The 26,016-nt window shown below is 37.8% G+C and overlaps 1 protein-coding gene across 1 annotated transcript in view; it reads right to left on the reverse strand.

Annotated features, from left to right (window-relative positions):
- ZSWIM5 (zinc finger SWIM-type containing 5) overlaps nucleotides 1–26,016 on the reverse strand; it is a 223,047-nt gene that overhangs the window by 5,821 nt on the left and 191,210 nt on the right. The window contains exons 7-11 of the mRNA XM_057708949.1: nucleotides 24,503–24,649; nucleotides 23,843–23,980; nucleotides 22,194–22,454; nucleotides 21,844–21,979; nucleotides 20,836–20,993 (exon numbers count right to left, since the gene is read on the reverse strand). Of these exons, the coding sequence (XP_057564932.1) occupies nucleotides 20,836–20,993; nucleotides 21,844–21,979; nucleotides 22,194–22,454; nucleotides 23,843–23,980; nucleotides 24,503–24,649 (840 nt within the window). The remainder of the gene's footprint in view (nucleotides 1–20,835; nucleotides 20,994–21,843; nucleotides 21,980–22,193; nucleotides 22,455–23,842; nucleotides 23,981–24,502; nucleotides 24,650–26,016) is intronic.

The following is a 26,016-nucleotide window of genomic DNA, read 5'->3' on the forward strand; positions in this document are numbered from 1 at the left end:
CTATTTTTAGTTTTCTGAGAAACCTCCATTCTTTTTCCACAGTGGCTGTACCAATTTACAGTCCCACCAACAGTGTACCAGGGTTCCCTTTTTTCCACATCCTTGCCAAACTTTGTTATCTGTGTTCTTTTTGATGACAGCCATTCTGACAAGTGTGAGGTGATATCTCATTGCAGTTTTAATTTGCATTTCTCTGATGATTAACGATATTGAGCATCTTTTTATGTGCCTGTTGAGCATTCCAAATAGACATTTGGAAAACTGTCTATTCAGGTCTTCTGCCCATTTTTTAAATTAATTAATTAATTAATTAATTAACTTATGGGCTTTCTCTAGCTGCGGCGAGTGGGGGCGCTACTCTTCATTGTGGTGCATGGACTCTTCATTTCGGTGGCTTCTCTTGTTGCAGAGCATGGGCTCTAGGTGCTTGGGCTTCAGTAGTTGCAGTGCACAGGCTCAATAGTTGTGGCACATGGGTTTAGTTGCTCCTCGGCATGTGGGATCTTCCTGGAGCAGGGATCGAACCCATGTCCCCTGCATTCGCAGGTGGATTCTTAACCACTGCACCACCAGGGAAGTCCCGTTCTGCCCTTTTAAAAAAAATGGATTGATTGATTGATTGATTGATTGACTGGCTGCATAGGGATCTTCGTTGCTGCGCGCAGGCTTTCTCTAGTTGTGGTGAGCAGGGGTTATACTCTGTTGTGGTGCACAGGCTTCTCATTGTGGTGGCTTCTCTTGTTGAGCATGGGCTCTAGGCGCATGGCTCAGTAGTTGTGGTACACAGGCTTAGTTGCTCCTTGGCATGTGGGATCTTTCTGGACCTCTGCTCGAACCCATGTCCGCTGCATTGGCAGGCGGATTCTTAACCACTGTGCCACCAGGGAAGTCCCCATTTTTTAATCAGGTTGTTTTTTTGATGTTAGGTTATATGAGCTGTTTATATATTTTGGATTTAACCCCTTATTGGTCATATTATTTGCAAATATTTCCTCCCATTCAGTAGGTTGTCTTTTCATTTTGTTGATGGTTTCTTTTGCTGTGCAAAAAGCTTTTAAGTTTAATTAGGTCCCATTTGTTTATTTTTTCCCCATTTGTTTATTTTTGGTTTTATTTTCTTTGCTTTAGGATACAGATCCAAAAAAAACACTGCTACAATTTATGTCAAAGGCTGTTCTGCCTATGTTTTCTTTGAGGAGTTTTATGGTTTCTGGTCTTACATTTAGGTCTTTAATTCATTTTGAATTTATTTTTTGTATATAGTGTCAGAGAATGTTCTAATTTCATTCTTTTACATGTAGCTGTCCAGTTTTCCCAGCACCACTTATTGAAGGGTGCCTCATTTCTATTGGTAAAATAACATCCCATTGTATGGATCTACCTGAGTTTGTTTATCCATTCACCTACTGCAGGGCTTCTTGATTGCTTCCAGTTTTTGGCAATTACAAATAAAGCTGCTATAAACATTTGTGTGCTGGGTTTTGTGTGTACGTAAGTTTCCAACTCATTTGGGTAAATACCTAGGAACATGATTGCTGGATCATATGGTTAGACTATGTGTAGCTTGTAAAAAACTGCCCAATTGTCTTCCAAAGTGGCTGGGCCTCTTGCATTCCCACCAGGAATGAATAAGTCCCTGCTGCTCCCCATCCTCACTAGTGTTTGCTGTTGTCAGTGTTTTGGATTTTAGCCATTCTAATAGGTATGTAGTGGCATCTAGCTTTTGTTTTAATTTGCATTCCTCAAATGACATATCATGCTGAGTATCTCTTTATATGTTTGTTTGCCATCTATATATCTTGTTTGGTAAGGCATCAGCTCAGGTCTTTAGTGCATTTTAAAATTCAGTTGCTTGTTTTCCTTATTGCTGAGCTTTAAGAGTCATTTGTATATTTGGGATACCAGTCCTTTATCAGATATTGTTTTGCAAATATTTTCTCCCAGCCTGTGGCTTGTCTTTTCAGTGTTTTTCATGTAAGTTTTAAATTTTAATGAAGTCCTACTTATTAATGTTTTCTTTCATGGATTGTAACTTTGGCATTGTATCTAAAAAGTTATTGCTGGGAATTCTCTGGTGGTCTAGTGGTTAGGACACCACTCTTCCAATGCAAGGGAGCCTGGGTTCGACCCCTGGGTGGGGAACTAAGATCCCACAAGCCCCATGGCGCAGGCAAAAAAAAAATTATTGCTAAACCCAAGGTCACCTAGATTTTCTTCTGTATTATCTTCTAGAAGTCTTATAATTTTGTGTTTCACCTTTATGCCTGATACATTTTGAATTAATCTTTGTGAACGGTATAAGGTCATGTCTATATTCAGTTTTAAAAATGTGGATGTACAGTTCTTCCAGTACCATTTGTTGAAAAGACTGTCCTCTGCTCCTCTGTCAAAGATCAGTTGACTGTATTTGTGTGGGTCTTTTTCTGAGCTCTCTATTGTTTCATTGAACTATTTGTCTATTCTTTTGCCGATACCACACTATTTGATTACTGTAGCTTTATATTGTCTTGAAGTCAGATAGTGTTAGTTCTCCAACTCTGTTCTTCAATATTGTATTGGCTATTCTAGGTCTTTTGCTTTTCCATATAAAGAGCTTGTCAATATCCACAAAATAAAACACAAGGATTTTGGTTAAGACTGTACTACTGAATTTATAGATCAAGTTAGGAAGAACTGACATAATAATAGTATTGAGTCTTCCTGTTTACGGACATGGAATATCTATTCATTTAAATCTCCTTTGATTTCTTTCCTCAAAGTTTTATCGTTTTCTCATATAGATCTTGTACATATTTTGTTAGATTTTTTCCTAAGTACTTTTTTGAGGGGTCCTAATATAAATGGTACTGTTGTTTTAACTTAAAATTCCAACTGTTCACTGCTGGTATATAGGAAAGCAATTGACTTTTGTATATTACCCTTGTATCCTGCAACCTTACCATAGTTAGTCATCAGTTCCAGCTTGTTGCTGTTTCTTGATTTTTTGGGATTTAACATAGACAATCATGTCATTTGTGAACAAAGGCAATTTTATTTCTTTCTTTCCAACCTATATACCTTTCATTTCCTTTCTTGTCTTATTGCATTAGCTACGACTTCCCGTATAATGTTGAATGGGAATGGTGAGAGGTGACATTCTTGTCCTATTTCTGATCTTCAGGGGAAAGCATTTATGTTCTCTCCATTAAGTATGATGGTATCTGGAGGTTCTTTGTAGATGGTCTTTATAAAAGAAGTTGAGTCAGTTCTCCTCTATTCCTAATTTGCTGAGAGGTTTTGTTTTGTTTTGTTTTAATCATGAATAGGTGTTGGCCTTTGTTAATGTTTTTTTCCTGTGTCTATTAGTATAATCATATGCTCTTTCTTCATTAGCCTGTGGATGCGATGGATTACATTAATTGATTTTCAAGTGCTGAATCACACTTGCATTCCTGGAATAAATCCCACTTGGTCATGGTGTACAATTCTTTTCAACTTTGTTGGATTCAGTTTGCTAATATTTTGTTGAGCAATCTTTGCATTTATGTCCATGAGTGATATTAGTCTGTAGTTCTCCTTTCTTGTACTGTCTTTATCTGGTTTTGGTATTAGGTAACGCTAGCCTTGAGGATGATTTAGGAAGTGTTCTCTCTGCTTCTATTTTTTAGAAGAGACTGCAGAGAGTTGGTATCATTTTTTTCCCTTAAATATTTGATAGAACTCACCAGAGACATCATCTGGGCCAAGTGCTTTCTGTTTGGAAGATTACTGATTCAATTTCTTTAACAGATATAGGCCTAGATTTATTTATTATTTATTTCTCCATGTATGAGTTTTGATAGATTGTGTTTTTCAAAGAATTGGTCCATTTTATCATCTAAGATATCAAGTTTTGGAGCATACAGTTTTTCATAGTATTCCTTCATTATCCTTTTAACATCCATGGGATCAATAATGCGGGTCCCTCTTCCATTTAAGATACTAGTAATTTATGTCATCTTTAAAAAAAATGTATTTATTTATTTATTTTATGACTGCATTGGGTCTTTGTTGCTGCATGCAGTCTTTAGTTGTGGCGAGCGGGAGCTACTCTTCGTTGTGGTGCATGGGCTTCTCAGTGTGGTGGCTTCTCTGTTGTGGAGCATGGACTCTAGGCGTGCGGGCTTCAGTAGTTGCAGCACAGGGGCTCAACAATTGTGACTTGTGGGCTCTAGAGTGCAAGCTCAGTAGTTGTGGCACACAGGTTTAGCTGCTCTGTGGCATGTGGGTCTTCCTGGGCTAGGGCTTGAACCCATGTCCCCTGTATTGGAAGGTGGATTCTTAACCACTGCGCCACTAGGTAAGTCCCTATGTCGTCTTTTTTTGTTTGCTTTTGTTTTTTCGGTTAGCATGGCTAGAGGTTTATCAGTTTTATTGATATTTAGAAAGAACCACCTTTTGCTTTCATTGATTTTTCTCATGTTTTCCTATTTTCTATTTCATTGATTTCTGCTCTTTTTATTATCTCTCTCTTTTTTTCCTGCCAACTTTGCTCTTCTTTCTCTAGTTTTCTAAGGTGGAAGCTTATTTTATTTTATTCCCCTCCTACCTTTATTGAGACATAACTGACATATAACATTGTGTTAGTTTAAGGCATATAATGTGATTTGATATATTTATTGCAAATGATTACAATAAAGTTAGTTAACATATTCATCACCTCACAGTTACCTTTTTCTTTTTTTTTTCATTGAGGTAAGAACATTTAAGATCTACTCTCTTAGCAAATTTCAAGTATATAATAGTTAACTATAGTCACCATGCTGTGTATGAGATCCCCAGAACTTATTCATATAATTGGACGTTTGTATCCTTTGAGCAAAAAAAAAAATCATCCCATTTCTCCCACCCCCTACCCTCTCTCTCAATCACCAATCTACTTTCTGTTTCTACAGTTCAGCTTTTTTTAGATTTCACATATGTGAGATCACACATTTGTCTTTCTCTGACTTATTTCACTTAGCATAATGCCCTCAAAGTTGCAGATGACTGGATTTCCTTCTTATTTATGGTTGAATAATATTCCCTTGTGTGTATGTATGTGTCTGTATATATACATATACTACATTTTTTTTTAATCCATTCGTCTGTCAACAGACTCTTATGTTGTTTCCAGATCTTGGCCGTTGTGAATAATGTGGCAATGTGATGCAATGAACAGTGCAGATATCTCTTTGAGACAGTGATTTCATTTCCTTTGGATATATGCCCAGATGTGGGATTGCTGGACCATACATGGTAGCTCTACTTTTAATTTTCTGAGAAACTTCCATACTGCTTTCCACAGTGGTTATCCCAATTTACATTCTCATCAACAGTGCACTGCACATCTCATCTTTTTGATAATAGCCATTCTAACAGGTGTCAGGTAATAGATTATCTATTGCAAATATTCCTTTTCTAACATATGCATTTAATGCTATAAAATTTCCCTCCAAGCACTGCTTTCACCACATCCTACATTCTGATTAGATGTATTTTAACTTTCATTTAGTTCAAAATATTTAAAAATTTCTCAAGACTTCATCTTTGATCCATGTGTTACTCAGAAGTGTGCTGTTTAAACTGTGTATTTTCGGGGATTTTTCAGTTATCCTTCTGTTCTTAATTTCTAGTTTAATTCCACTGTGATCTGAGAGTGTACTTTGTATGATTTCTATTCTTCTAAATTTATTGAGGTGTGTTTTATGATCCCGAATGTGGTCTATTTTGGCGAATATTCCACGTGAGCTTGAAAAGAATGTGTATTCTATTGTTGTTTGATGAAGTATTTTATAAATGTTAATTTGATCCAGTTAATTGATGGTGCTGTTCGGTTCAAGTACACCTTATTGATTTTCTGCCTGCTGGATCTATCAATTACGGAGAGGTATTGTGCACTCATCGGATTTGTCCATTTCTCCTTGCAGTTCTATCAGTTTTTGCCTCACATATTTTGATGTTTTGTTGTTAGATGCATATACATTAAGGATTATTATGATTTCTTGGAGAACTGACCCCTTTATCACTATGTAATGCCACTCTCTATCCCTAATAATTTTCCATGTACTGAAGTCTGCTTTGTTTGATTAACATAGGCATTCCAGCTTTCTCTTGATTTGTGTTAACATGGTATACCTTTCTCCATACTTTACTTAGTTGTTGTTGAAGGAATCTGACTGTGGTTAAGAAACAATTTTAAAGAGGAAAATAACAAACTGGTTTAACTAGTATGCATGCTTTCCTGGAGAGTATCTTTTCCAGACTCTTCCTGCTTTCAGTGCAGCTGGTTTGATAGTGAGTCTACAGGGTATGGAAAATGGAGGCCAGAGTGTTGACAACATTTAATATATGTGGTTTATTTGTTTAAGCCCTGGCCTCTGTTTTTAGTTCAAAATATATGGAAAGGTAAAGCATATAAACTCAGTCACAGAAGAGTTAAATATCTGCCTAAAAGTACAGGGTAAAAATGAAGCCCAGTGCTGTTCAATGTTTGTACTTAGGGTCTATTTGTTTGTTTTAACACTGCCTACTAGTTCCTTTATCTATCTATTAATTGTGATAAAAATATATATATATATAAAAACCTGCTATTTTAACCATTTTTAAGTGTACAATTGAATGGTGTTAATCATATTCACCATTGTGAAATATTGTTTATTGTGTAAATACCAGCACCATCTATTTCCAAAACTTTTTTACCATCTTAAAAAAGTACCTATTAATCAGTAACTCACCATTGTTTCTCCCTTTAGCCCCTGGTAACTTCTACTTTCTGTCTTTACTAATTTGCCTGTTCTAGACAATATGGAATCATACATTAATTACATTTTTGGTGTCTGAATTATTTCCCTTAGTATAATGTCTTCAAGGTTTGCCCATGTTACAGCATGTTATCAGAACATTTCTTTTTAATGACTTAATAATAATATTCCATTGCACGTATATGCCATATTTTGTTTATCCATTCACTTGCTGATGGACACTTGGGTTGCTTCCAACTTTTGGATATTGTGAATAATGCCGCAACGAACACTGGTGTATAAAAAGTATCTATCTGTTTGAGTTCTTGTTTTCAATACCTCTGCGTATATACCTAGGAGTGGAATTGCTGGATCATATGTTAATTCTTTGTAAAATTTTCAGGAACCATCACGCTATTTCCCACAGCAGGTCAATCACTTTACATTCCCACTAGCAAAGTAAAAGGATTTCAGTTTCTCCACATCCTCACTATAGGACTCCAAGCTTCCACTGCAGGGGGTCTGGGTTCAATCCCTGGTCCAGGAACTAAGATCCCACAAGTCCCAAGGCGTGGCCAAAAAAAGAAAAAAAAAGCCATCCTAGTGGTGTGAGGTGGTATTTCATTGTGGTCTTGATTTTCATTTCCCTAACGATTAATGATGAGTTTTTTTTCATGTGCGTATAAGCCATCCATATGTCTTCTCTGGAGAACTGTCGCTTCAAGTCTTTTGCCCATTTAAAAATTCAGTTGTTTATCTTTCTGTTGTTGAGTTGTAGTTCTTTGTATAATCTGTATATTAAGCCCTTATCAGATATACAATTTATAAATATTTTCTCCCATCCTTTAAAAGTTGTCTTTTCACTTTCTTGATAATGTCCTTTGATGAACAAAAGTTTTTAATTTTGATGAGGTCCAATTTATTCTTTTCTTTTTCTGCTCATACTTTTGGTATCATAATCTAAGACTCTATTGCTAAATCCAAGGTCATGAAGATTTACTCCTATGTTTTTTCTTATGAAATTTATGGCTTTAGCTCTTATATTTAGGTCATTGATGTTTTCCCTTTACTTTCACTCTATCTGTGTCTTCATATTTAAAGTGGGTTTCTTATAGAGAACATATATTGGGTCTTTTCCCCCCCCAGCTGAGTCATACAGCTTGCAGGATCTTAGCTCCCCCACAGCAATCAAACCCAGGCCCCCTGCATTGGAAGCATGGAATCCTAACCACTGGACTGCAAGGGAATTACCTTTTTTTCTTTTCCACTCTGTCTTTTAATTGGTGTATTTAGACCATTCACATTTAAAGTGATTACTGATATATTTGGATTAATATCTACCATATTTGTAACTTTTTTATTCACTACACTTGTTTCTTTCTTTTTAAAAAAATTTTTCCTCTTTTCTGCCTTCTCTGGTTTAAACTGAACATTTTACATGATTCAATTTTTTCTTCTCACAAGTATATTTCTTTTAAAAATTAGTGTTTGTCCTAGAGTTTTGGTATACATTAACTAAGCTAAGTGCATTTGCAAATAACTATACCACTTCATAAGGTACCTTTTAATAGTATTCTCAATTCTTCCCTCTGTCTGCAACATCATTGCTTTCATTGCTTTCATTTATCTTTAAGCAATAGTAACCCAATGTATTGTTATTATTATTTTCAACAAGCAGTTATCTATTCATTCAATTAAGAATTTTTTTAAAAAACCCAAAGAATTTATTTTACCTTTATTTATTCCTTCTTTAACACTCTTCCTTTCTTCACACAGATTTGGGTTTCAGATCTATATCATTTTTCTTCCCTGTGAAGGATTTCTTGCAATTTATTGCCTACAGTCTTTATCTGAGACAGTTTTTATCTCTCCTTTACTTTTTTTTAAAATAAATTTATTTATTTATTTTATTGGCTGTGTTGGGTCTTTTTGCCTGTGCGCAGGCTTTCTTTTCAGTTGCAGTGAGAGGGGACTACTCTTCGTTGTGGTGTGCAGGCTCCTCATTGCCGTGGCTTCTCTTGTTGTGGAGCACAGGCTCTAGGCACGTGGGCTTCAGTAGTTGCAGCACATGGGCTCAATAGTTGTGGCTCACGGGTTCTAAAGCTCAGGCTCAATAGTTGTGGGGCACGGGCTTAGTTGCTCCGTGGCATGTGGGTCTTCCTGGAGCAGGGATCGAACCCGTGTCCCCTGCATTGGCAGGCGGATTCTCAACCACTGTGCCACCTAGGAAGCCCCAACTTTTTTTTTTAATAAATTTATTTTTAAAAAATTTATTTTATTTATGGTTGCACTGGGTCTTCGTTGCTGCATGTGGGCTTTCTCTAGTTGTGGCAAGCAGGGGCTATTCTTTGTTGCAGTGCATGGGCTTCTCATTGTGATGGCTTCTCGTTGCGGAGCATAGGCTCTAGGCATGTGGGCTTCAGGAGTTGTGGCACATGGGCTCAATAGTTCTGGCTCACGGGCTCCAGAGTGCAGGCTCAGTAGTTGTAGTGCACGGGCTTAACAGCTCCTCGGCATGTGGGATCTTCCCGGACCAGGGCTCAAACCCATGTCCCCTGCATTGGCAGGAGGATTCTTAACCACTGCGCCACCAGGGAAGTCCTCCTTTACTTTTTTTTTGTTTAAAGATCTTTATTAGAATATAATTGCTTTACACTGTTGTGCCATTTTCTGCTGTACAACAAAGTGAATCAGCTGTATTTATACATATATCCCCATATCCCCTCCCTCTTGAGCCTCCCTCCCACCCTCCCTGTCCCAGCCCACTAAGTCATCACCCATCATCAAGTTGATCTCCCTGTGTTATGCAGCAGCTTCCCACTAGCTATCTATTTTACATTTGGTAGTATATATATGTCAATGCTATTCTCTCATTTCGTCCCAGCTTCCCCTTCACCCCCCAACCCGTGTCCTCAAGTCCGTTCTCTATATCTGCATCTTTATTCTTGCTCTGTCACTGGGTTCATCAGTATCTCCTTTACTTTTGAAGGATAATTTATTTGGGTACCAAATTCTAGGTTGGTGTTTTTTTCTTGCAACATTTAAAATATTTTTCAGTCCCTCTTGCTTGCATGGCTTGTGAAGTGAAGTTGATGTAATTCTTATCCTTGTTTCTCTATAGGTAAGATTGTCTAGTTCTCTGGCTTCTTACAAGATTTTCTCCTGGTCTTTGATTTCCTGCAGTTTGAATAGGACATGCCTAGAAAATATTTTGGTATTCATTCTGCTTGGTGTTCTCTGAGCTTCCTGGATCTGTGTTCTGGATTCTGTCACTAATTTTGGAAAATTCTCAGCCATTATTACCTCAAATATGTCTTCTGCTCTTTTCTTTCTTCTGCTTCTGGTATCGCAGAATATACTGCATATGCTGTTGGGTTGCCAAAAAGTTTGTTTGGGTTCTTCCATAATATCTTATTTGGCCAACCCAATATATATCTTTTGTAATTGTCCCACAGTTCTCAGATATTCTGTTCTGGGTTCCCCTGCCCCCATTCTTTTTTTTTTTTAATATTTATTTATTTATTTATTTATTTATTTATTTATTTGCTTTGTTGGGTCTTCGCTGCTGCACACAGGCTTCCCCTAGTTGCTGTGAGCGGGGGATACTCTTTGTTGCGGTGCGCGGGCCTCTCATCATGGTAGCCTCCCCCATTGCAGAGCACAGGCTCCAGGCACTCAGGCTTCAGTGTTGCGGCACATGAGCTCAATAGTTGTGGCTTGCGGGCTCTAGAGCACAGGCTCAGTAGTTGTGGCGCACAGGCCCAGCTGCTCCACAGCATGTGGGATCCTTCTGTCCCAGGGGTCGAACCTGTGTCCCCTGCACCAGCAGGCATACTCCCAACCACTGCGCCACCAGGGAAGCCCCCCATTCTTTTGTAATTTTTGCATTTCAATTTGAGATGTTTCTTTCAACATTTATAATTTAAAATCGTGGAAACATTCACACGGTTCAATGTTGCAAAGATACAAAAGGTAAATAATGAAAAATTCTTTTTCCCCCTTACCTCTAACCCACATTCAGCCAATTCTAACCCTGTACACAGCCAATAGTTTTTGTTTTACCTTCCAGGATATTCTACGCATAATAAGGAAATACTTTATTTCCTCTCCTTAAAAAAAAATCCACAAATGGTAGCATAGTATATACAGATTTTCATGTCATTTTTTCCCACATATAGTATATCTTGGAGATTATTCCACATCAGTACGTAAAGAGATTCTTGTTCTTTTATTTATTTATTTATTTATTTATTTATATTTTTAATTTTTTGGCTGTGTTGGGTCTTCATTGCTGTGTGGTTTTCTCTAGTTCTGGCGAGCAGGGGTTACTCTTTGCTGGGGTTCACGGTCTCCTCAGTGCAGTGGCTTCTCTTGTTGCAGAGTACGGGCTCTAGGCTCACAGGCTTCAGTAGTTGTGGTTCACAGGCTCTAGGTTGAGGCTGCAGCAGTTCTGGTGCATGGGGGCTCAGTAGTTGTGGTGCACAGGCTTAGTTGCTCTGCGGCATGTGGGATCTTCCCAGATCAGGGATCCAACCAGTGTTCCCTGTATTGGCATGTGGATTCTTATCTTGTTCTTTCAAATAACTACATAGTATCCCATTTATGGATGTATAGGTCTGCAACTGCTTATTCAGAACCCCTGGGTTTTGAATGAGTCTGAAATTCATTATTTTTAAAGTTTTATAATTTGTGCATATATCATATATAATACTCACAGAGGATCTGAGGCAGCATCCCTTAATTAAACACATTACTATTTGTGCAGTGAAAGTATGAATATTCACGCTAGGTAAGATAAATAGAAAAATTAGCATTGTAGTTTTTTGATACAGTAACAAACTGATGAATGAAATAGTGTGATATAAGACCATAAATACTTGGTACTCTTTTATTTCTAAGGAAAACATTCAATAAAGCCTCCAACCAAGCTAAGTATCTGTACATATGCATATAGTAAGTACTTCTTCCATCTGGTTTCTTGAGGATCTTGGACAAAAGGCTTCATCTGCATTGCTATTATTGTCACCAAAGATTAGAGTTGTTGGGTATTTAATGATAAGACAGGAAAGAGATTCTTTAATGATGAAACAACTATAAGAGATGGCCCTAAAAAAGGTGTACTTCTAGGATAATGTGTCTCATTAATATAGATTTCTATATAAGCAGACTTTTCGAATTAAGTAAACAGCCATAATGCCTTTTTCACTGATAAATGCATGTTATTCAAGGCCAATTAACTGTTTGTACATTTCCCGCATACTGTCCATGGAGATCTTTTTCATCTGTGTCACATCTCATCATTGTCATCATTACTAGCCTCATGCTTATTTGGATTAACACTATTTTAGCAATTTTTCTATCTTGCAAGGAATGTGCAACTGGTATATAACTTATAACATTCAGTATTTTTTTGATGTCAGATTGTTCTAACTCAGTGCTTCTACAACCTTAGTAGACATAAAAATCATCTGAAGAATTTGTTAAAGCTTAAAATTCTTGGGCTACACCCACAGAGATTTTGATTCAGTAGGTCTGGAGTTAGCTGGGTCTGGGAATTTGCATTTCTAACAAGCTTCCAAGTCATGATGCTGCTTGTCCACTGACCACACTTTGAGTAGCAAGGTTCTGACTTATTTAGACTTTTAGCCTATTAGCTTTTAGTGTAAGTAATGAGACTATTTTCTCATTAGTGACACAAAACCCTCAATATCTGTATATACAAGTTCACTTTCAAAGCCAAAGTCTCTGCAAAACATTTATCAATTGTTCCAAGTATCAGCAACTGTGTAAATGGCATAATTAAGGATCAAGCTTCTAAAATAACTCTTTTAGGAAGACTTGGGAGTTACCTGCAGCAAGTATATAGTATGAAAACAAATAAATATTTATATTTGCTTTTCATTGACCACAGAATAAAGTTTCTTGGTCACTAGAAGTTCATGAGGCGTGTGTGGAATGATGGTTCAGGAATGAGTATACCATTTTCTTTCAGTCTAGCTTGTGTGCAATGAGCTCATGTCATTGGTACAGATTATTAAGCCAGGTAGAAACTATCTCTTTGATTATCTATGCTTTTTTGTTTACATACGAATGAATAAATTGTGAACAACTTTTCTTTTTTTTTTGGCTGTGCTGCATGGCTTGCAAGATCTTAGTTCCCTGACCAAGGATTGAACCCAGGCCCATGGCAGTGAAAGCACTGGACTGCCAGGGAATTCCTCGAACAACTTTGAAACATTGTGGATGTTAGCTTTTTCTAGCTCTACCTGTCTGCTGCATTGGCACATCCCAGAACTGTTGACTTGTGCTTAGAGTCCTTAAAACTTCTTGTTTGCTCATCAATCATGGTTTATTTTTAAAAAAAATTTATTTATTTATTGGCTGCACTGGGTCTTCGTTGCTGCGCACAGGCTTTCTCTAGTTGCGGCGACTGGGGGGCTACTCTTCATTGTGGTGTGCGGGCTTCTCATTGCAGTGGCGTCTCTTGTTGTGGAGCACGGGCTTTGGCACGTGGGCTTCAGTAGTCATGGCACGTGGGCTCAATAGTTGTGGCTCCCAGGCTCTAGAGTACAGTCCCAGTAGTTGTGGCACATGGGGCTTAGTTGCTCCTTGGCATGTAGGATCTTCCCGGACCAGGGATTGAATCTGTGTCCCCTGCATTGGCAGGCAGATTCTTAACCAGTGCACCACCAGGGAAGTCCCAAATTTTTTTTTTTAAAACAGAACAGAACAGAGCTGTTTCATCAGCAGGATATACATGTTTGAAACTAAGATTTTCATTAAAAATTATCTTAACAAACTGTCAATATATAATTTTTATCTACTTCATGAAAAGAAGCTATTCATCATAGTTGTCCAGATATTTTATACCGTGATGCTTCTGAAATTTCTGCAGCCAATCTTCTGATATTCTGTACTCAGAATAAAGGTTCAATCTTTCATGGCATAATCTAGCTTGTTTCATGAACAACAAACTAGTCAGTGACATATTCAACGCTGCTTTGTTGTTGAATCCATTCAATCACAGTCATGTCAGTATCTTCCTTTTTTGCCCTCTGAAAAATTTCTGTTCTTCATTAATTCTGGCCATTGTTGTCCTTGTAAAACTTCAACACTCTGTCTTTCTATTATTTCAAGTCCTATGTGATGTTATTCCCACACCTGATTCTTTAGTAAGTTGTCTCATAGACATACCTTATCAAGCTTTGCACTAACTCTATTTTCTGTGCATAATGACAGATGCTGCCTTTTCTTCTTATTCTTACCCACAGCAGTATTTTCAATTTTCTGGACATTTTTACAGGGCAATTAAACTCAAACTGACAAAATTATAACCATCTAAACAAAAAAGGCAAACAATATTAGTGACAGCAGAGATGTCTGTCACTGGTAAGAGTACTGAGAAACAACTAATGCCTCATGTCAGCTGAGGCCAGGTTTTGCTGTCAACTTAGAAAAAAGTTTGGATTTTCAAAGCTTTTCAGATTTTGGAATTCCATGTAAGAGATTTTGGAGCTAAAGTAATGTATTTACTCAGTCTCCTATTGATGGCTATTTAGAATATTTCAAGTATTTTGCAATTGCAAACAAGGCTGGAGTGAACAACTTTGTGCAAACATCATTTCACATTTGTACAGTACACCTGTAAGAAAAATCCTGGAAGTGAAATTGCTGGGTCAAAGGATATGTACATTGTAACTTTGATAGATATGCCAAATTGCCCTCCACAAAGGATTACCAATCTATATTCCTATTCTATACCTCTGCAAACACATTTTATCAGAACACTTTCTTTTATTTTGAAATAATTTCAAACTCAAAGAGAAGTTTCAAGAATACTACAAGTGTCATATTTTCTTCCCCTCCCTGAACCACTGGAAAGTAAGTAACTGATTTGATACACCATCACTCCTGAACTCTGCAGTCTATTCCTGACAAACAAGGACACTCTTCTACATACCCCCAACACAGTCATCAAAATCAGGAAATTTATATTGATATGTTACTACAACCTAAGGAGATATGACAAACTAAATGCAACACATGATCTTATATAAACATGTATAAAGATTTTACACAAGATCATGTGTTATATTTAGTTTGTCATGTCTCTTCAGTCTTTGACAATTCCTGAGTCTTCCCTTGACATTCATGACCTTGACACCTTTGCAGATTAGACTAGTTATTTTGTAAAATGTCCTTCAATTTGGGTATGCCTGATGTTTCCTCATGATTAGATGGAGGTTTGCATTTTCGGTGTAATATAAGAGAAGTGATACTGAATTCTTATTGCTTCCTGTTAGGTAATATATGATTGTGACTTGACCCATTACTGATGATATATCCATTGCCCCCAAAGTTTCCTTGTGACCCCTAGTAATCCCTTCTTCCCTTCCATCCTAACAGGCTCCAGTTCCCATTCCCAGAAAACTGTTATCTTCTTTCTGTCACCATAGTGTGCATTTCTAGAATTTGATATAAATGGAGTAATACAATATGCACTGTTTTTTCTTTGGTCTGTCTTCTTTCACTTAGCTTAATTATTTTGAGATTCATCCATGTTGTAGTATGTATCAATAGTTTGTTCCTTTTCATTACTGAGTAGTATTCTACTGTATGGTTATATCACAGTTTTTATCCATTCACCTATTGATGGATATGTAGATTGTTTCCAGTTTTTGGTTAAAAATAAAGCTACTATGACTGTTACATTGAAGTCTTTGTAAGGATATATGCTTTCATTTCTTTTGGGTAATACCTATGAGTAGAATGGAAGGATCATATGTGTAGGTGCCAATTTAACTTTTTAAGAAACTGCCAAATGGTTTACCAAAGTGCTTGTACAACTTATGTTCCCACCTGCAATGTACAAGAGCTCCAGTTGCTCTACATCCTTGCCAGTCTTTTCTACAGTCAGTCTTTGCTACAGCTGCTTTTTTTTTTTTTAATTTTAGCCTTTCTCTTATTGTGGTTTTAATTTGCATTTCCCAAAGGACTAATGATACTGACCATGTTCATGTGCTTACTTCTCAGCAGAATATCTTCGGTGGAGTGATTCTTTGGATATTTGTCCATTTAAAAAAATGGGTTGTTCATTTTCTTATTGTTGACTATTGAGAGTTCTTTACATATTCTGCATGCAAGTCCTTTATGAAATATGTGATTTGCAAATATTTCTCCCCTTCTTTGGCTTATCTTTTCATTCTCAATAGTAACTTTCACAGAGCGGAAGTTCTTAATTTGGTAAGTCCAATTTATCAATTTTTTTCTCTTATGGATTATGCTTTTAGTGTTGTATCTAAGAAATCTTTGCCTAACTAAAAATGATCTTTTGTTCTGTGTTTTCTTCTAAAAGTTTTATAGTTTTAGCTTTTACATTTAGGTCCTTGATACATCATAAGCTAATTTTTGTATATGTTGTACCATTTGTTGAAAGAACTTCCTTTTCCTCAACTGAATCTGCTTTGCCCCTTTATTGAAACAGATTGGCCACATATGTGTGGATCTGTTTTGGGACTCTATTTTCCTTCACTGATCTATTTGTGTATCTTTATACCAATAACCCTTTGCTGATTACTATAGCTTTATAATAAGTCTTGAAATCAGGTGGTGTTAGTCGTCCTACTTTATTTTTCTTTCACAAAGTTGTTTCTGGCTACTCTAGATCCTTTGAAATGCCATACAAATTTCAGATTCAGATTATCAATTTCTACCCCAAAAAAGCCTGTTAGGATTTTTTTTTTAATATTTATTTGGCTGTGCCGGGTCTTAGTTGCGGCATGCAGGATTGTCATTGTGGCGTGTGGGATCTTTAGTTGTGGCATGCTGGATCTTTTTGTTGCGGCATGCGGGATCTAGTTCCCTGACCAGGGATCAAATCCGGTCCTCCTGCAATGGGAGCGCAGAGTCTTAACCACTGGGCAACCAGGGAAGTCCCGAGCCTGTTAGGATTTTGATTTGGGTAGCACTGAACCTATACATCAATTTGTGGAGAAACAACATCTTAATAATACTGTCTTCCAATTCATGAGTACAGTATGTCTCATTTATTTAGGTCCTCTTTAATTTCTCTCATCAATGTTTTATGATTTTCATTGTATATGATTATCTTGTACATATTTTGTTAGGTTTATTCTCCACTATTTCATGTTTTCTTGATGTCATTATAATGATAATTTAGAAAATTTCAGTTTCTGATTGTTTGTTGCTGGTATATTGAAATACCATTAACTTTTGTATATTGATCTTGTATCCTGAAACACTGTAGCAACCTATTATTCGTTCTAGTAGCTTTTTGTAGATTCCATAGGATTTTCTACATAGATGATCATGTCATCAGAGAATAAAGACAGTTTTACTTCTTCCTTTCTAATCTGGGTATCTTTTATTTCTTTTCAGTGTCTTATTGTACTGGCTAGAATCGTCAGTATGATATTGAAATAGAAGAGGTGAAAGTAAACATCTTTGTCTTGTTCTTGATGTTAGGAAGAAAATATTCAATCTTTTACCATTAAGTATAAGGGTAGCTGTGTCATAGATGCCCTTCATCATGTTGAGGTAGTTCCCTTCTATTCCTAGTTTGTTGAGAGTTGTAATTGTTTTTATTAGGAATAAATGTTGGATTTTATCAGGTGCTTTTTCCATATTACTGAGATGATCATATAGGTATTCTTTTCTACTCTGTTAGTATGGTGAAATACAGTGATTGATTTTTGAATGTTAAACCAACCTTGCATTCTTGGGGGTAAACCCTACTTATTATGATGTATTATCCTTTTTTATATGTTATTGGATTCAATCTATTAAAATTTTTATTAAGAATTTGCACCTATGCTCATGAGAGAGATTATTCTGGGTTTTCTTTTTTATAATAATTTTTGTCTGGTTTTGATATCAGGATAATGCCGATTTCATAGACTGAGTTCAGAAATATTTCCTCCTCTTCAATTTCCTGCAAGAGTTTACACAGATTTGTTATGCTTTCTTTAAATATTTGGTAGAATTTACCATTTAGTCCTGGATTTTTTTTTAAATAACTAAATAACTAAATAAATTTATTGGCTACACTGGGTCTTCACTGCTGCACACGGGCTTTCTCTAGTTGTGGCGAGCAGCAGCTACTCTTCATTGTGGTGCGCGGGCTTCTCATTGAGGTGACTTCTCTTATTGCAGAGCATAGGCTCTAGGCGTGCAGGCTTCAGTAGTTGTGGCACACAGGCTCAACAGCTGTGGCTCATGGGCTCTAGAGCACAGGCTCAATAGTTGTCGCGCACAGACTTAGTTGTTCCGCGGCATATGGGATCTTCCTGGAGCGGGGATGGAACCCGTGTCCCCTGCATTACAGGCAGATTCTTAACCACTGAGCCACCTAGGAAGTCCCAGTCCTGGATTGTCTTTGTTTTTAATTCAATTCAATTCAATTTCTTTGAAATTTATTTCTATTTATTCTTTTCTTTTTACTGTGGTAAAATATACACAACAAAGCTTACCATTTTAACCATTTAAGAGTACACTCCAGTGACATTGAATACACTCACACTGTTGTGCAACCATCACCACTGTCTATTTCCAGACCTTTCTCATCATCCCAAATAGAAACTCTATACCCATTAAATAGTAGCTCCTCCTCCTTTCCCTAGCCTCTCTATTCTACTTTCTGCTCTATGAATTTCTCCTCTATGTTCTGGCTCTATAAATTTATGATATTAACTGTGGCCACTTTATCAAAATGATGCCTGCCAGGTTTACCTACTCTATGGCAGAGTTATACTTCTTCCCTTTATGACTGATAAATATTTTGTAGAGAGATACTTTGAAACTATGTATATATCCTGTTCCTCATCAAATGTTCAACCACTAGCTTAGTATCTATTGCTATTTCTTCACTGTGGCTATTCTAGGAACCTCATGTAAGTGGAATCATACAATGTCTTTTTGTGTCTGGCTTATTTCACTTAGCATGTTTTCAAGGCTCATCCATGTTGTAGTATATATCAGAATTTCATTCCTTTTTATGGCTAAATAATATTCCATTTTATGTATATACTATATTTTGTTTATCCATTCATCTGTTGATGGATACTTGAGTAATTTCTAACTTTTGGTTACTGTGGATAGTGCTGCTATTAATATTGGTGTACACATATCTGTTTAAGTCCAGGTTTTCAATTCTTTTGGGTATATACCTAGCTAATTCTTATTTATTCTTGAGTGATCTTTGGTAGTTCATGTCTATTAAGGAATTAGTCTATTACATTTACGTTGTTGAATTTATTAGCATAACGTTGTTCATAATATTCCCTTATTATTTTAATGTCTTTAGAATTTGTTGTGATGTCACTTTTTGCATTCTTGATATTGGTAATTTTTGTCTTCTCTTTATTTCTTGATCAGTCTGGACAAAGATTTCACAGCTTTTTGTCTCATTGATTTTCTCTGTTTTTCTATATTTTATTTCATTGATTTCTGCTCTGATCTCTATTATTTCCTTTCTTTTGCTTACTTTAGGTTTCACTTGCTCTTCTTTTTCTGGCATCTTAAGGTAGAATCTGAGATCACTGATTTGAAACCTTTCTTCTTTTCAAATATAGGTATTAAGTGCTAAAAATTTCCTTCTAAGTAAAGCTTTAGCTCTAACAAATTTTTATATGTTGTGCTTTTTCATTCAGTTTAAAATATTTTCTAATTTTCTCGTGTTTTTTTTCCCTTTGTCCAGTGAGTTATATGAAAGTGTGGGGTTTATTTTCCAAAACTTTGGTGGATTTTCCAGATATCTTCTTCTTATTGATTTCTAATTCAACTGTGGTTGTCTAAAAAGACTTTTATTTCACCTTTGTTTTTGAAAGATATTTTCACTGGTGTAGAATTCTAGGTCAAAGTTTTTTTTAAAAGTACTTTAAAGATTTTTCTCCACTGTCCTCTGGCTTACACTGCTTCTAACGAGAAACCTGCTCTCATACTTTCACCCTTTTTATGTAATATGTATTTTTTCCCTTCTCGTTGCTTTTAAGTAAGATTTTCTCTTTTATCATTGGTTTTAAGCAATTTGATTACGATGTGCCTTGGTAAAATTTTCTGCATATTTCTTGTGCTTGAGGTTCATTGAGCATCTTGGATCTGCAGTCATCCTTATCCTGCCTGGAATGTGACATTCCCTGCCAGGCCACTGCCACCCCCACTTCCCACATGGATGCCTCCTGTCAAATTTATTACTTCTGACAATAAGATTCATGAAAAATATTATCTCAGGGTAATTTTCATTTGTATTTCTCAGGTGAGGCCAGGCATTTTAATTGTTTTAAAGTCATTTATATTTTCTTTTCTGTAAACTGCTGGTCATATGCTTTGTTCAATTTTTGTATTGGTTTTTTGATCATTTTTATATTGATTTATACATATCTTTTTTCTACAATGAGCATGCTTTTTTTTTTTTTTTGCAATAGGAAGACACAACATAAAGTTATTTTAAATTTAAAAAGTGCTTTAAAAAATCCACATAGTTTCCTGGTATTGGAAAAATATTCATAGCTCATGGTAGCTAGTATTTTAGTATAACTCCTCAGGGGCTTATTTTCACTTCTCTTTGTGATGAAACCTACTAGCTAACATGGAGTATGTGAGCTTAAAAGCCTAAGTCACTCTGGACTGCCTATCTTTTGACTAGAGGTCCTAGAAAAATCATAAACTCTCATAACTCTAAAGAGATCTGGCACTCCATCATTTCACTGGATCTTCCAATGGCCCTGGGAAGCTGACAGGTCATTGGCAATGATCCCCATTTTATAGAGTTTAAATCAGAGGCTTAGAAAGGTAGAGTGACTTTATCATATGGAAGGTTAAATTTAGAAGTTACCTTAAAGATGCTCTCATTCTCTGTATTCAGAGTCCTACAATTAGTAACTACAGCAAAACTCTGGCTTGGACTCAGGTATTCACTCTAATAGCGGTAATCAAAGTGAGGATCCCTATCACTCTAAGTGCTTAAGGGAGGACAAATAGCTTCTCTTCTTCAGGAGACCGCAGGCTAAGCCTTTGATAGGCCATGACTGGGCAGGCATACTGGGGGTGCTGAAGCCTTAGGTCTATCTATGCTCACCTTTGGCAGCAGTCAGCATGGTGGAGGCCAATTCACACTGCTGTGATTCCAAGTGTCCAAGCGTGAACCAGCGAGGGTAACGGCTGGGCACCACAGATACCATATGGTGAGGGTGGGAAGTGTCGCCTGCAGAAGTTGAGTTTTCTAGAACAGGTAACCTAGAAGACCCAGGGAGAGTCATAAGCTACCACCCAGATCCTTGCCATTTGGAGCCACCTTAGAGAAGCTTGTTATTTGCTGGGGAAGAACTGGGCAGGAAAAGGTTAATGAAGAACTATGAAGGTTTTAAAACCTATGGTACCATACTTTATATGAAGTGAGTGCCTGGGCACTTGCAGAACTCAAGCTGAACAGTTCTTACTGCTAATGGGTTTGAAAGATAGTTCAAAAGCCATAAAAGTATTTCTAAAAGTATAAAAAGGTATACGCCAAGTAATCCTCAGCAGTCCTTTTTGGTTGAGCTGAAGAGTTCTCTCAGCCTTATAGTCTAACTAAAATTCTTCTTTTGTATGGTCTGCTGCATCCTAGAGGTCCACCTGCCTGAACCAAGGATCCTATTCTAGTTTGGAAACAGGATGCTCATAGCTCATTGTTCTCAAGTCTTGATAAAGAAAGACTTACTTCTACTTCCCCAGATGTATCTGGTGATCTATGCCTGGGAACCACTTCTCTAGGTATGGAAGTGCTGAAACCCCTTGTGAAGCTGCCAAACTGGCCCCAGAACAAAGAGACTTAGGCCTTGGGAGTCCCATATCTGTTAAAAATTCAGAGGCTTCCTCAGACAGTTCACTGAGAATGCAGCCAGGGAGCAAGTACATCAATAGCAAGGCATCCCAGGTAGGAATCCTAGATCATATGAAAATATCTGAACCATTTTAGGGCAGGCCGACGGCAGGTCCAATAGAATAGAGAAAGAGGGAAAGAAAAGAAAGTGAGACAAACAAAGAAAAAGAATATTGGAGACTTCTGCTTTGGTGGAGGCATTTGGGCTAGGAAAGCGCTACCCACCTCATGGCACGTAAGGCTAATTTATAGGACAGGTCTGGATCATGAGGCAGCAGAGCTGAGAACAAATACTTGGCAAAGGTATGCATGGGAACACTCTCTCGGTGGATGACCTCTCCCAGACCGCTGAAGGGGCCTCCTGCAGGAAGAAGATAAGCCAGCCACTTATTTATCTGTATGCTTTTATTTGCCTGCCTGGACTTGAGCCCTAGGGTCCCACATGTGTTTGCTAGCCATGGGAACCTTCACTACACTTTAATGTCAAAAATGTTGCTGTACCTGTGCTCTGTTAGATAGGGGAACCCAGAGTCACAGGCCTAAGACTTGGTGACAACAGCCCCTTTTCTACTTACCTTCTAGTAGTAAGATGCACTGCTTCTGCAGTGTCTGCACTAGCTCATCATCCAGCTGCAGCTCCTGGAGTTGACTCAGGAGTTGCTCCTCATTACGGCACACCTTGTCCTGAGCGTAGAGGCCTTCAGGCATCACCCTCTGTTGACCCATCCCCATCAGAGCAACTTCCATGGCCAAAGACAAGTAGGACTCACTGCTGTTTAGGCAGCCTGCAGCCACAGGCACATGCTGGTACACAGGGGGTCTGCTTTCATTCATATCTGAGGACAACAGGGTACCAGATTCATTTGGTCAGCCTCCATGGATTTTTTTGCCTCTCTTCCCCCCCACACTTTGGGATATAGCTTGGTCAACAGCTAACACAGGGAAGCTGAGTCAAACACCAGAACAATAAGAAAAATATATTGAAAAAAGTTTATACAGGTACAAAGATTCCTAACTCCTTCCTAATATGTGAAGTGGCTAGGCCAGGTGGGGAAGAATACAATCACACTAACCTTTTGCTAGAATGTTATGTGATACTATAATTATCTATTTGTGTGTCTGTCTCTTCACTAGAATGTCAGAACCTTAAAGGAAAGAGACTTTATCTTATTGCCTTAGGTGTCTCCAGGGCTTGGTATGTGGAAGGAGCTAAGTGTATGTCTGTAGTGAATAAATCTCAATTACAACCTCAGGTTTTCAAGATGTGTCACTGTGTAGATGAAACAGACCAAAAATGATGATTCCTTTTTCAGGGGATCAGAGGGAAGATAGGGAAGCCCTATCTTGCATTGGGGCCACCCCTTGTATCTCTACCCAGAGAAATCTGAATCCGCCCAGTTAAACTATTACTTTTGTGACATCTGCAACTTTTGTGTTATTATTACTTTATATGTTCCACCTTTGGGTTCAAAGTTTAAGGAGGAGAGCACAGGTTTAAAAGCCAGAGCCTTAATTTCTTTCCTTTTCCCCTTCATCCATCTGGTAAATATTTATGGAAGACGATTAAATGGGAGTTATTGCGCTAAGTGCTGGGGTCACAGGGACCTGACAGTCTAGTAAGAGATACTTACTTGTAAACGAATCGTAATGCAGTGTGATAAATACCATAACAGATGTATGTATACAATATACTGATAGCATAAAGGAAAGAAGAATCAATTCTGTCTCAAGTCCTTGCTACTCTGAGACTCTAGTAAATTACTTCCCTTTTATTTCTCTTTTGTAAAATTGGTACAAAACCACCATAAAGGAGAATGTTCAAGGGAAACATGAGAATATTATGTAATCACAAGGGATATACACACTGCTGGTGGAAGTTCTTTCCTCCTTCCAGACTGCTCTGGGGACTTGGCCTCTGACTCCTCAAATCCCTCTAGCCCTTCTTACTCTCCTTGGATTACTCTTTAGGCATTCACATGGTAGGGAAGTGAGAGAAGCAAAGGAAGGCTGAGGCTGGCAAGGTAAAATGGGTGAGCAGGACAGGGCCAGTCCACAGAGTGGGAAAGGAAGGTGGGAAAGAGAGCAATCCCAAGGAAACCTCTTAGGGAAGGTCCAATTTGGATAAGAGAACAAAAGGCTGCAAGAGGGGTAAGGCAGACTCTGTCATGGAGGAGAAGAGGGCTCCCAAGGGCAGTTGCGGCTTGCCTCAGGCCGACCCCTGTACCTGACACTTCCAGATAGCCATCATCATTCAGGCGGCAGGCCTCAGTCAAAGTGAGAAACAGGCAGCCAATGGGATCCAGGGGGTGGCCCACCCAGCCTTCTAGATTTGTGATGGTTGTGGTGCCTCTCTGCAGCAGTTCTAGAAACAAGCAAGTCAAGGTTTTAGAGAGTGACAGAGACATACTGCTCTCTGTCCCTGCCTGGTCTCTTTAGTAGTCTCTCCATCAGTCTCTTTCAGGCATTGGCCCTGGGACTCAAAGGAAAGCTTCCCTCATTGTCTTGCTTTGGGTTGATGAGACTGGTCACAAGCTCACCAGCCAGCTCTGAGGCCATGTGGTACGCATTCAGGCTGCCTGCTGACAGCACACACATGTAGATACAGCTTTACAGTTTAAAAAGAGTCTTCTCATACCAGATCTTAGAGGATCCAACTGTCCCATGAGAGAGGCAGGCCAGCATTATTATTCCCATTTACAGATAAGAAAACTGAGATTCACAGAGGTAAAGTGAGGCACTCCACACAGCAGGGAGAATGATCTAGAATCCCCTAGCCCCTGCAACATTAGGAAAATTAATGAAAATTAAGTACTAGGCCTTGCAGCCCCTGAGGATCCTCATCAGCCTCAGCCTAAGGAGTTAAGATGGCTCCTGATCACTATACCTTTCTTCTGATGCTTGTAGATTTCCAGCTGCCGTTGCTGCTGCAACCTCAGAGTATTGATAATGGCCACTGTGAGTCTGAGGGCTTCTTTGGGGTAACCATGGGAACGCAGGGCATCAACCCGAGCACAGGCTGTAGGCACATGCTCTACCAGATGAGAAGAAAATATTTTGATTGAGTAAAGTTTTCTTTTTTAAAAAAAATTATTTATTTATTTATTTATTGGCCGTGTTGGGTCTTCATAGCTGCTCGCAGGCTTTCTCTAGTTGCTGCGAGCAGGGGCTTCTCTTGTTGCGAAGCACAGGCTCTAGGCACGCTGGCTTCAGTAGTTGTGGCTCACGGGCTCTAGAGCACAGGCTCAATAGTTGTGGCACATGGGCTTAGTTGCTCCGAGGCATGTGGGATCTTGCTGGACCAGGGCTCAAACTCATGTCCCCTGCACTGGCAGGCAGTTTCTTAACCACTGCACCACCAGGGAAGTCCCTGAGTTAAATTTTCAAATCAGGAAAATTCATGCTTGACAAAGGGAGACTGTATTCAGTTCAGTTCCTGACATCTACTGTGTATAAGAAACTGTATTTTATCTTTTTGGGATATAAAGTTGAATAAGTCACAGGTACTAACTACCTCCAAGGAGACATCTTGCAGCCTCAGTGTAGTGGTTTGATGTAGAAAGGGGCAAAGAACTAGGATAATAAAATGTTGTACCTCTTTGTGAACATGTACTACGGGAACCCAAGGTAGCAACAAACTGCCTTTATAGAGGGAAAGGCCTCACTTGTTTATTAATCCTGTTTTCTGAGAACCTATTACATGCCAGGTAGCATGCTGGGCAAAGCAACTACAAAGATGAATAAGAAATGGTCACTTTCCTCAAAGAGCTCACAAATGATACATAAATAGATCATTATAAAAAAGTTAGAAATGACATGATAGAAATACACACAGAAAATAATACTTGAGCTGTATGCTTTGTAGGGCAAGTAATATTTTAAATAGGTAGACAAACAGGGAAAGGCATTCCTGGCAAAGGGAACATATAAACAAAGGCATATAAATAAAAGCATAAAAAGTATTCTAGATAATGTCTTCAGCATATGGCAAATAGTTCTGTGTAGAGCTAGGTTACATGGCTAGGGATAGCCTGGAAAAGTACAATCTGGAATGTTAAGAGCTTTGAACGCCATACTAAGGAGTATACTATTTACCTTAGGCATAACAGATGACTACCAAAGGCTTATAAATGAGGAAGTGATTATAATGAGATTTATGGTTTATTTTGTGATTTAAAATAACATTAAAAATTATAGAAATAATTATAGAAAATGTGAAAGTACAGATAAACAAAATAGAAAATAAAAATCAGAGATAACCATTATTTCTAGTTTCATATTTCATTTTTACAAAAAATATATATCCAGACTTCTCTATTTAATTTTAATAAAAATGGGATATTATAATTATCATTTTATAACTAGGTTTTTCCACTTAATAACACACTGTAAATATTTCCC

Source organism: Hippopotamus amphibius, chromosome 1 (assembly GCF_030028045.1).
Source record: "Hippopotamus amphibius kiboko isolate mHipAmp2 chromosome 1, mHipAmp2.hap2, whole genome shotgun sequence".
In the NCBI taxonomy this organism is placed as follows: Eukaryota; Metazoa; Chordata; class Mammalia; order Artiodactyla; family Hippopotamidae; genus Hippopotamus; species Hippopotamus amphibius.